Source organism: Emys orbicularis, chromosome 1, assembly GCF_028017835.1.
Source record: "Emys orbicularis isolate rEmyOrb1 chromosome 1, rEmyOrb1.hap1, whole genome shotgun sequence".
NCBI classification, from domain to species: Eukaryota; Metazoa; Chordata; order Testudines; family Emydidae; genus Emys; species Emys orbicularis.
Genome location: NC_088683.1, coordinates 338,053,617 through 338,065,658, shown reverse-complemented (window position 1 = coordinate 338,065,658; position 12,042 = coordinate 338,053,617). Strand labels below are relative to the sequence as shown.

The window sequence follows — 12,042 nt, the reverse complement described above, 5'->3', positions numbered from 1 at the left end:
AAAGAAAGGTCCAGAGCCTTACTTGTAAAAATCATATCATATACACTTCTACCCCGATATAACGCTGTCCTCGGGAGCCAAAAAATCTTACCGCGTTATAGGTGAAACCGCATTATATCGAACTTGCTTTGATCTACCGGAGTGCGCAGCCCCGCCCCCCCGGAGCGCTGCTTTACGGCGTTATATCCGAATTGGTGTTATATCGGGTCGCGTTATATCGGCGTAGAGGTGTATATGCATTAGTATTGCAAAGTGACACATTTTGGAGGGTTATCGTAAAGATTATCCAGTACTCAGTCATGCAACAGATTATTTTAGCCAAAAAATATCAACAAATGAGATGCCAAAAGAAGCCAACTATAATACACCTCTACCCCGATATAACACGATCCGATATAACACAAATTCAGATATAACGCGGTAAAGCAGCTCTCGGGGGGGGGGGGGGGGCTGCGCACTCCGGCGGATCAAAGCAAGTTCAATATAACACGGTTTCACCTATAACGCGGTAAGATTTTTTGGCTCCCGAGGACGGCATTATATCGGGGTAGAGGTGTATAATGTAATTCCAGTGATACGAACCAGTAATGAAAAGAAAATAAATATGCCAGGCAGAAGTTCTACCAGTTCTACCATATTTATGGTTTATCAAAGTTAGGCCAGCAAAGTCCAATGAAGATAGAGAGGGAGTCATTACACAGCTGAGCAGCCTGAATCCTGTAATGAGGTCTGTTGAATTGCATCTGCCAGGATTCTCTCCAATAGTTTATTGGCAGGCTTCTCTTCCCAAAATAAATACTCCTTCCTGGCTTGTCTAATGCATAGTTTTGCCAGGAAGAGGATTGCCACATCAGTGCTCTGTCATCAGAAGCGTTCTTTACTGGGACTAATGTGCAGCATTCTGTCTGTGTATCTTGACTTAGACCAGGAAATTATTTCTATAGTTATTTAAATGAACATATTCTTTTAATTTCTGGCTATATCCATTGCCCATTCCTAATTCTAAATTGCCTTGTGTACAAAGTACTGTGGTCCTGATGGTACTGGAACCCTTGTTCCTTGGCATCTCCTTATAATGCCATATGATTGTATATAAACTAGCTCTTTCACGATGTCTAGAGTAGGGACCATTTTGTATTCTGAGATTTCACAGCAACGGAATTTGCAGCAGATGATTTGTGCTTCATAAGTTAAACTGTCAGTTAACAGTAAAAAGTAAGTGTCTCTCATTTGAAGGTTGTGAAGAAAGCCGTTAAAATATGAACTGCTTCGAGTGGTCTCCAGAGTTTGCACGCAAGGCACATGAAAGTGACAACTCTGAGTGTTGTGAACAGCCTCATTCAGCTCAGTGTGGTGTTAACGCTGAAGACAAATAGTGATTATTTATATCAATATTAACTTTTTTACTGATGGTTATAAAGAGAAGCATTCATCTTATATGGGTATAGTTGTTGGATGCCGCAACAGATATTGATACACTGGGAAATGTGGGAAGTGGTTGTAAGACAGTAGGAATTCAAGTCTCCACCAAAAATCTCAATTTCTTTCCTCGTGGGAGATGGGGAAAAAGAGAGACATCCATTCTGTTGTGCCCAAGATCTCAAGAGCCCCTCTTGTGCCAAACATTAAAACAATCTCCCTTGCTTTTATAGATGCTAAATGCTTCGGCCATGTCCAACCAGCTGTCAAGACATCTAGCTTCCTCCTCACAAACTTATTCAATGCAGGTGTGTCTTTGAACTGGGCTTTATGAGGCCTCAGTTCTATTCCTGGCTGTGCCAGAGACCTGCCATGTGACCTTGGGCAAGTCACTTCAGCTCTGTTTGCCTCTTTGCCCTTGCCTGTCCTATTTAGAATGCAAGCTCTTTGGGACTTGGTCTCTCTGACTATGTGTTTGCATAGTGGCTAGCACATAAGCGCCCCAATCTCAGTTCAGGTCTCTAGTTGCTACTTTAAATACAAATAATAAATCAGAATGTCAGTGAACAATGACAGTTTAGGGAACAGCATAACATTTAATTCAATATCAAAATTAATAAGACAAGAAATACTTTATAGTACTGACTGTCATATTTAATTCAATGAAAGCTCAGTGGAGTCACACTGGCATAGAGGTACAAGGCCAAGTGTATTCAGTTGAGGTCTGGTTCTCAAGACTTCTAGTTTTGTTGGCCATACTTCTATTATTTTTTGTCATGTCTGCAGGACATTCTACCACATGCTAGATTTTACTATTTAGTCTTTGTCATGAACACTTGTCAGCGGTGGTGTCAGTTGTTATGTTTTTCAACAGCCACCGCTTCTCGCAGCTCCCATTGGCCAGGAACGGCGAACCGCGGCCACTGGGAGCTGCGCACAGCCATACCTGTGGACGCTCAGGTAAACAAAGCGTCTCGTGGCCCGCCAGGGGCATACCCTGAACAAGCCGTGAACCAAGTTTGGGAACCCCTGTTCTAAGTGAACAAACAAACAATGGAAAAAATGAAAGCTATCACATAATTAGGGCTTCCAGGTTAAGTGTAAGAGGATAAAATTACCCCATAGCTATTTTCCAGTTTATTAATAAAAAATAAACATGATAGTTGCCAATTTTATATATTGTGTAACTTTTTTCAGCTTTTCTTTTGGATTATTCCCTTAACTGGCGTGGCTAGATGATCAGAGGAGATTGCTGAAATGACTAAGCTATCCATTTGTGCACATAACTAGTCTGTGTAATTACGTTCCTAACACTGTTACCTTTGTCTTCTCCCCAATTCTGCCAGATTGTTTTACTTCCCGTTGTTGCATCTTGTCTGAAATTAGATTGTAAACTCTAAATTTCAGGGAAAACAAATACCAGGATTCCTATGTATGCAGCATGAGTACTTTTTATTTATTTTATATTGACAAATATAATTAAGTTTTAATTATTTATGATGATGCTCATAATACATTGGGAAATGTTTTGTAGTATACTTTATAAAAGCAAAGAAGCATTTGTAACTGGAGCCTTATCTGCACTCTGTTAAACCTTCATTGACAACTGTGATGAAACCTGGGTTTTTATCAGGTTTGTAGATTAGCAAAGTGAGATTTACTGAAGTTGTACTGTCATTCCCAACTTTCTTTAAATACTATATATGAAAAAGAGACATATTTGAATATTTATGTTTGACATTTCAGATCCAGAATGCCAATGATGTGTTAATAGCACCACTGGAAAAGTTTCGTAAGGAACAAATAGGTGCAGCAAAAGTAAGGAACCAATTCTTATTTATTTTATATTTGCTTGAAGTTCACGCTATGTTGATTGTTAGATTACAAACATTTTAAAGTAATGATACCATTGTTCTCAGTGTATTTGTGTATTGATAAATTGAACTTAGTTCTTTGCTTCAGAGGAATGGAACATTTTAGAAGGGACATTTTAAGGTTCTGGATATATTGCATACCTCAGGCACTAACGGAACCTTTAGTTTTGCAGCAAATCTGCCATATCCTTTAGTTGCCTTTATTTTCTATATTTAGGTTTAATTCAATCCCATATGGAAAACCAAAAAGTAACTGAGAAATAATTGCACACACTCATTTTTTTACTAGCCCAGAGTCATTCTAACATGCATTGTGAACATCTCCAATGTTCCTATCCTAGCAGCTTAAGAAGCAGTGAAAGCAGGAACCATGAGAGAACTTTTTACAGTTTTGTCTGTCCTATACTCACTTGCTGTTTGCTTCAGTCCTCTCCCTCCCACTCCATCACAGTCTCTTCACCTCAGCTTCACTCTCCACCTGCCACTTTTACCCTCTTCTCCCCTGTCCTGTCCCCTCACCCTACTTCCCTTCCCTTTTCTTTCCATTTTTCTTAATCCCTCCTAAGTAAATCCAATATCACCCCTCCCCCCCTACAAGTATGGAAATAATGTGATGTTTTCTGCTTGTGTGTTACATCCCTCCCCCACCTTGTGTCTATAATGTCTAGTTAGATAGCAAGCTCTTTGTGGGTAGGGACTGTTTACTACGGTGTTTTTACAAGGCCCAGCACAATGGGGCCCCGTTCTTGGTTGTCCCTTAAGCACTGCCATAGTAAACATCAGTAATAATAATTTTGTGCATCTGGAACACTGTAAAAACTTAAATATTAGATAAACAAAACTGATGAAAGAAAGGAGAAACCAAAAAAGAGTGGTTTTAAAATGGGAGGAGAAACAGTCAGATGAACTGACTCACCTCCAACTCCTTGCAAAGAGGTTTGTGTCTCCTCTGGGCGCAGCAGAGGTGGAGAATGGCAAAGCAGCTGGTTGTGGCTCCCTCATTCTAAGAGCTGCCAAGGTCTTGTTCAATCCTTGGTATAGTTTAGAACCACCTTGGGGCTATTCTATACTGTGCTCTGGATGTAGTGGTCACAAAGGGGCACTGAGGATTCTCAGAGCTCAGTGTGCTTTGGCCATGTCTCCTTCGGCCTCTGCCCCCCTCTGGGTTACGGTGTCCAGATATTTCTTCTATATGGAGAATCTCTAGTCGGTGGTTTAAGACAGCTATAAAGTTGGCAGAGCAGCATAAAGAGCTGTAGCAAGGCTCAGTATTGAGCCCAGGGAACCTGGGGGTATATTCAGAAAAGGAGTTTCCTAGGTATAGGCTCTCAACCTAGAAAGCCCTATTTCCAGCTCAATGCACAGAACTCTGCTGATTAGTTGCCTTGGAGAGTCTTAAAGGGTACAATAGTTAATAAGGTGCATGATTCTGGTACCAGACAGTGCTCCCTGAGTACATGTACTGCTTCTGAAATATTGTACCCTTGATTTAAAACTTCGCTGACAGATTATCTGGGAAATCTTTCAATTTTTAATATTGTTTTGGTTTGAAGAAACCATTCTAGTTTTGTTTATATGCTTGTATAAAGAGCATAACGTGGTGGGCCTATAAAATAGGTAATAGGGATTGCAGTCTTTCCACATCAGAGCAGAGTCACAGGAGGAGAAAATATATATGGTAAGAGGAGAAATGGAGAATGTAAGTGATAATATTTTAAAGTTTTCTGTACTACTCCTGTGTGTAGCAGAGAGATGGAGAACCCTCTGTACAGGAACTAAGCACATGTTTAGGGCAAATTCCTGCTGTGGACTTGTGGTCAGACTTCTGTGGACAAAGATGATGTTTTCTTCCCTCATGTTTGATATTTTTTTTGTGTACAGCTGCATGCTTTCCTCACCACACCTATGTCCTGCTATGTAGATGAGGAACATGGGAATTTGTTTTTAACTATGCTGCAGATAATAGAGTGTAATGCCATCTGAAAATGCTTTCTATTTTTTTTAGCAGTTTTCATTCCTACATGCATTGACAGTTGTTTGATTCTTTGTGTTGCTATTTAATTTTGTAATAACATAGCTTCAGGGACATGATTGCCTGTTCTATAGAGACTCACTGTGTTGTTGACAGGCGTTCTGTCTGGAGAAGCTAAACAAGACTCTATCCAGAGGTCATTAACATGGCTTCTTAGTCAGGGTGCGGAGGTCATTGTAGAGCAATGTGCAGCACTCACTGTCCCCTTTAGATATATGCAATCAGTGACTATGTAGACAATTAATACTTCTGTGTTCGGGGATTGCTCACTCCAGTTTGCTGTTGCCATTAACAATAACACCAGACACTTTGTATAGGGCTCTACCTGGGCAGAGCACTTTACAAACATTAATTAGTTCTTACAGCATTCCTGCTGGATAGGCATTTGTCCCCATTTCATAACTGGGGGGAAAGGGACATGTAGAGGTCAAGAGACTTGCCCAAGCCACACAACAACTTAGTGGCTGAGTTAAGACTGGAACCCAGATCTTCCAACTCAGTCTTGTGCCTAATCTATTAGACCTTGTTACCTTTCTTTTGGACCATTAGATTCCTGGGTTGACACCTCTTAGGCTCAGCCACCAGACAGGAGCTCTACTAGTTGGTTGTTTTAGAAAAATCCAAAATAAATATATTTGTCTTTTCTTCTGCTGCTTTGCCTGAGTTCAACTGTCAGCTTCAGCACTGGGTGGTTCAGACCACCCACATACTCTAGGGTATGATTGGGTCTGATATGAGGTGGATCTGTCAAATGAAATACACCTCTACCCCGATATAACGTGACCCGATATAACATGAATTCGGATATAACGCGGTAAAGCAGTGCTCCGGGGGGGCGGGTCTGCGCACTCCGGTGGATCAAAGCAAGTTCGATATAACGCGGTTTCACCTATAACGCGGTAAGATTTTTTGGCTCCCGAGGACAGCGTTATATTGAGGTAGAGGTGTAGTTGCAAAGGGCATTGAGATGAATGAGAGCAGCACAAAGAGGTGATAATTAATTACACTTAATGTTCTTCTAAAAAAAAAAAAAAAAGCCTGAGAACCTCTAACAAGAATGGTAAATCTATAAAGTACAATAGGAATGGGGTAGTAATAAAGGTATGCAAAACTGAGGCTATGTCGCCACTACAAATTACTTCGGTATAATTTACATCGCTCAGGGGTGTGAATAATCCCCACCCCTGAGCAACGTAAGTTATACCAACCTAAGCGCCGCTGCGAACAGTGCTGTGTCGATGGGAGAGCTTCTTCTGCCAACGTAGCTACCGCCTCTCAGAGGCAGGAGTTATTAAGGCAACGGGAGAGCTCTCCCCCATCAGTTTAGCGCATCTTCACGAGAAGCTGTAGTGTAGACATAGCCTGAGTGGTATTACAGTGCCAGAGATGGTATGAACGTTTACCTCAATCTCTGTTCACCTGAGTTCAACCACTGAGTTTTTGTTTTTGACCAAAGCCAAATGCTTAATAATTGGTTGAAACTGCAAGTTTCTTACAAAACTCTTTAGTTAATATAGGTTTGCACAGAAGATTTGCAAACCTTTAGTGAACCTTTGGCTGAATGTGGAGTGATCTCTACATATGTAACAAACTGGAAACCCAGTTTGGACTTTTGTAACGAAAGTTTCGCAGCACTCTAAGGATGTCTGTACACAGGGATTTCATTTATACTTGACATCTTCACTGGGCCCTCAAACTCTCTGGATAGTGATAAAGGTGCCAAAGACGCAAACCTCACCACCTTGTGCTCCAACAGGAAAGGTGCACTTCTTTGAACTTGCTTTTTTCTAACATAAACTCACAGCAGCAGGTACATTTAAAAAAAAAAATCCAAACCCTAACAAAATAAGAAGAGAAGATGGGAGAGAAAACAAATCACAAATGACAGATGTTAGTCGCATTGCTAATGCACTCCTGCAAGTTGCTCAGATACTACGGTGATGTGTGTATAAGAACCTATATAGAATTGAACAGAAAAAAGCAATATATTTAGAGGTGATTTTTGTCTGATTTTTTATTGTTGTTGAGAAATTAGGCATTCAAAGGTAGGTTAAATTGTGCTCCTAGTTTTCATGCACAATTCCCACAACTGCAAGCGCAATTCAAGTAGCTGGGTGTGAAAATGGTTAATCAGTCTTTGTGACCACAGTCACCTGGTTTGTGCTCCTATATTCTTTTAAAAACATGTTCTAAATATTGTATCATTTTCTTTCTTTATCAGACCTTTTTAATTTGAATTGTTTTACTCCTGTTAAGTTTAAAATATGAACCTTGTTGAAGTAGCACCTTGCTCAAATGTGAGCATTATTAGCGTCTATATAATGGGTGGTATTAATACATATCATTATGAGCGATCAGCTTTTGTCAGAATTCAGTGGGGAAGGAAAGGATGTGAGGAAGGGTTTTGAGTATTTAGGGTTTCTTCTTTTTCTTTCTTTTTAATTACTTCAGTGGGAGATGGATGTATACCTTAAAGCAGATATAGGCCCACAAAGTTAAAAATAAGGGTTAGGAAGAGGATTTCTGACAGAATTGTGGTAATGCAATTGCACAAATCAGAAAGATTATTGAGGATAAACTATACCCAATATACAGTATAAAACTGTACATCTGTATTTTATATTCAGTGTCACCATAAACCCAGTGAGTAAAGTTCAAGTGTTTTTTTTATATCACAAGAATCTCCAATAATAAAGAATAATCCTTTGTAAGTGCTTAAAAAATATGCAGGTACCCAATCAAAAACAAAAACAGTCCCCACAGATCTTGGAAATAAAATATTAGTGTTTGTAACCAAACCAACAGTACACAATCTATGCCCCTTACTGCCCTTCTTGATTATTTATATTACTTGCTCTTCTGTTTTTATTGCACATATTTCAGTTCTTCCTTTTCTGTGCACACTCAGTTTAAATAAAACGGAGAACTCTCCAGAGACTACAGAAATCCAGCCTTGCATTAGGTAGCCTGATGATTTACTCCATCTGAGTTGAAAAAATGACCTCTGTAATTATTGTATAAATCATAGGAAAAGCGGAGTGAGCTAACTGGGAAAAAATTTCAGGAACGATGCAACTTACCTTATTTGGTAAATGTGGTTTGCTGGTCCCCAGCTGGTAACATTGGTGAGATCATTGTGTGATGTGTTGTGTGCGCGAAGGCCAAACTCTCATGTTTCTTTTTATCTATCAAGTACAGTATTTAGCAATATTTGTTCAAATGTTCATTGACTTTTACTACAGACTAAATCAGATCAAAGAGAAAAGAAGCAAACTTAGATTTTTTTAAGAGTTAAAAGAACAGTGTTATTTCCCTTTTTAAAATTTCATGTTTCAGAAATTGTTATTTCTTCTGTCCCAAGGGAATTTCTGTTGTTTTTACTTTTATTCATTCTTAGCTATAAGTATTCCTTTTAACTTGGAAAACAAATTCATGTTCACTGCTGGGATTAATTTACCCCAGCTATATTTCACAGCAGCTCACTTAGTCTAGCCACAGAAGTTACAGTGTAGTTTGTAACTATCACATTTGTATTGCCCAACAATATAACACTCATAAAACAAAATGAAAATATAGCTTTTACAGTTACATTATGCAGAAGTTATTAGAGTTTCTTGGCGAGTCACCCTATAGCAGCTGGAAATCCACTATGATTCCATAAAGGAAGCTAACTTAGTTTACTTTTAGGATATTCAGTGCAAATGCTAATTGGTTTTTAATTGCGGTAAACAGAAAGACTCCTTAGCCTTTGAGAAATGGGCAGAGTCAATGTGTCATGGTAAGCTGGTATTTGAGCAGAGTCAACATTGGGCCTTGTGTGTCCACAGAGTTACCAGTTTTGAAACCCTTTAAGTATCAGTGTGAATCTGAGCTGTCGTAACAAAAGTACATGTCAAGTTATTTTAATTGTAAGGCTGTAAGCAATTGCCAGGTGTTTTAAGCTGGCCATGGCCTGTCCCCAAAGCCAGGTCACTGTAGGGCTTTTTAAGCTTTTTGTCTTTCCCCAATTTGTGCTCGATATGAGGGGACAGAAGTTGGACTTCTGTGAGCTCCCCTTGATGGCCAAGTGGCTACTGCATCTTGACCCTGTTCCTATGCTGGCCTGACATTGTGGGCAGCAGAAGCAATAGAGTAGCGCAATGGAGGAGACAGCTCACCTGGCAGCTGGCACAAAGGAAAAATAGGCTCTTCAACACCAGCATCTTCCCTCTGCTGGGGAGAAGAGACTACATGGAGGGAGAGAAGAAGAGGGCTCCAGCCACTCTCCCCACCATTCAATAACAGCAGCTCCCCTGGTTATTTGTGGAGAGGAGGCACCATGAAGGTGGGGAACTCTTTCAGAAGGAGGAGCAAGGGGGTGAATACTGGAGAGAAAAGTGTGAATCTCAGGGGCTGGGAGGAGGGAAGGTACACGGGGTTCCCCGGTAAATGGAGAGAAGAAAGAAGGAATCTAGGGATGGTAATGGTGATGGGAGAAGGAATGGGATACAGGGCGAAAGGGAAAGAGACCATGTGGGGAAGAGCATAGGGGAATGGTCAGAACAGAAGAGGGGTGAATGAGAGATAAAGAATAAGCAGAAAGGAGACACTTTTTCTCTTAGTATAAACATTATATTTTCAGAAATGGCTTAATCAACCTTTTGATTCTTGTTTCTGTTTTTAATTAAACAAAATTGTTTCTTCATCTAAAAGTGTCCCATTGCCAAGGTCCAGCCTGGAATCCAGAGCAAAATTTTATTGCTGGCTTGCAACTGACCCATAATCATAGCACCGTGATGGTGACACAGTAATATGTCATTTTTGTCTTCGCTCAGAGTTAGAGAGGTTAAGAGGATTTCTGAAGTTAGAAAGAATTGGCTTGGCTTTCTATTTTTATTCAATTTCTCGTAAATTGTTTTAGTCTGTGTTTTATGTAAAGTCTACATTGCCAACTAAGAGTTGGTGCATATTAATAAAATATCCCCTTAATATTATCATCATCATCTGTGACAGGTTGCTAAAATAATCTTGAAAATATTATTTTTCATCTATTGTATTTAATTATTTGAGTGAATCCTAATAGACCGAGAGGCTGGGCAGCAGTTCTGCAGAAAAGGAGCAAAGGGTTACAGTAGACGAGAAGCTGGATATGAGTCAACAGTGTACCCTTGCTGCCAAGAAGGCTAATGGCATTTTGGGCTGTATAAGTAGGAGCATTGCCAGCAGATCAAGGGACGTGATCATTCCCCTCTATTTGGCATTGGTGAGTCCTCATTTGGAGTACTGTGTCCAGTTTTGGGCCCCACACTACAAGAAGGATGTGGAAAAATTGGAAAGAGTCCAGCGGAGGGCAACAAAAATGATTAGGGGGCTGGAGCACATGATTTATGAGGAGAGGCTGAGGGAACTGGGATTATTTAGTCTGCAGAAGAGAAGAATGAGGGGGGATTTGATAGCTGCTTTCAACTACCTGAAAGGGGGTTCCAAAGAGGATGGATCTAGACTGTTCTCAGTGGTACCAGATGACAGAACAAGGGGTAATGGTCTCAAGTTGCAGTGTGGGGAGGTCTAAGTTGGATATTAGGAAAAACTTTTTCACTAGGAGGGTGGTGAAGCACTGGAATGAGTTACCTAGGGAGGTGGTGGAATCTCCTTCCTTAGAGGTTTTTAAGTTCAGGCTTGACAAAGTAGTTTTATTCACCATTATTTACAAGACCAACAAAAAAGTTTATCGGGGAATGGGATTATATTACCATATATACTCGATCCTAAACCAGTTCGTTTATAAGCCGACCCCACCAAGTTGGATAAATAAAAATAGAAATTTTTTATAACCCGTTCATAAGCCGACTCTATCATTCAGAGATCGGCAAACTTTGGCTCCCAGGCCATCAGGATAAGCCGCTGGCGGGCCGTGATGCTTTGTTTACCTCGAGCATCCGCAGGCATGGAGGTAAACCTAAGTAAGCAAAGTGTCCCAGCACACCAGCTGCTTGCCCTGACGGGCCGGGACAGCGACTGGTGGGGAAATTTTTTGGGGGGGAGAAGCTGGGAGTCAGGGTAGGAACCCCTGTGACCACCCCCCACATGACCCCACCCCTAGCCCGGGACCCTCACACTCTCCCCATCCCATCCCTTCCCACCTTATCTGGGGAGGGCCACGGGAGGATGTCTCTGGCCTGGCTGGAGCTGCTCCGGCAGGCTGGGCAGCGTGGCCGCAGCCTGCTCCGGCGGGCCAGACCAGGTGGTGCGGCCACAGCATGTTCCAGCGGGCTGGGCCGGGCGGCACGGCCGCAGCGTGCTCCGGCAGCATGGCCACAGCCTGCTCTGGGGGCGGGGCTGAGTGACACGGCTGCAGCCTGCCAGCCCCGAAGCTGCAGCTGCTTCGGAGGCTGGGGGGAGAGCAGCCTGGCCAGAAGCGTAGAGACTCTGGGTACATCCAGACTACCCGCCATATCGGCGGGTAGCGATCGATTTATCGGGGATCAATCTATCGTGTCTCGTTAAGACGCGATAGATCGATCCCCGAACGTGCTCCCCGTCGACTCCGGAACTCCACCGGAGCGAGCGGCGGTAGCGGAGTCGACGGGGGAGCCGCAGCCGTCGATCCCGCACCGTGTGGACCCCAGGTAAATCGATCTAAGATACTTCGACTTCAGCTACGCTATTCACGTAGCTGAAGTTGCGTATCTTACATCAATCCCCCCCCCCCAGTGTAGACCAGCCCTCTGGCGCCGC

The 12,042-nt window shown here is 41.8% G+C and overlaps 1 protein-coding gene across 1 annotated transcript in view; it reads left to right on the top strand.

The window, feature by feature from the left end:
• ARHGAP42 (Rho GTPase activating protein 42) overlaps positions 1-12,042 on the top strand; it is a 296,892-nt gene that overhangs the window by 171,854 nt on the left and 112,996 nt on the right. Inside the window, exon 4 of the mRNA XM_065406329.1 lies at positions 3,166-3,237. Coding sequence (XP_065262401.1) covers positions 3,166-3,237 — 72 coding nt within the window. The remainder of the gene's footprint in view (positions 1-3,165; positions 3,238-12,042) is intronic.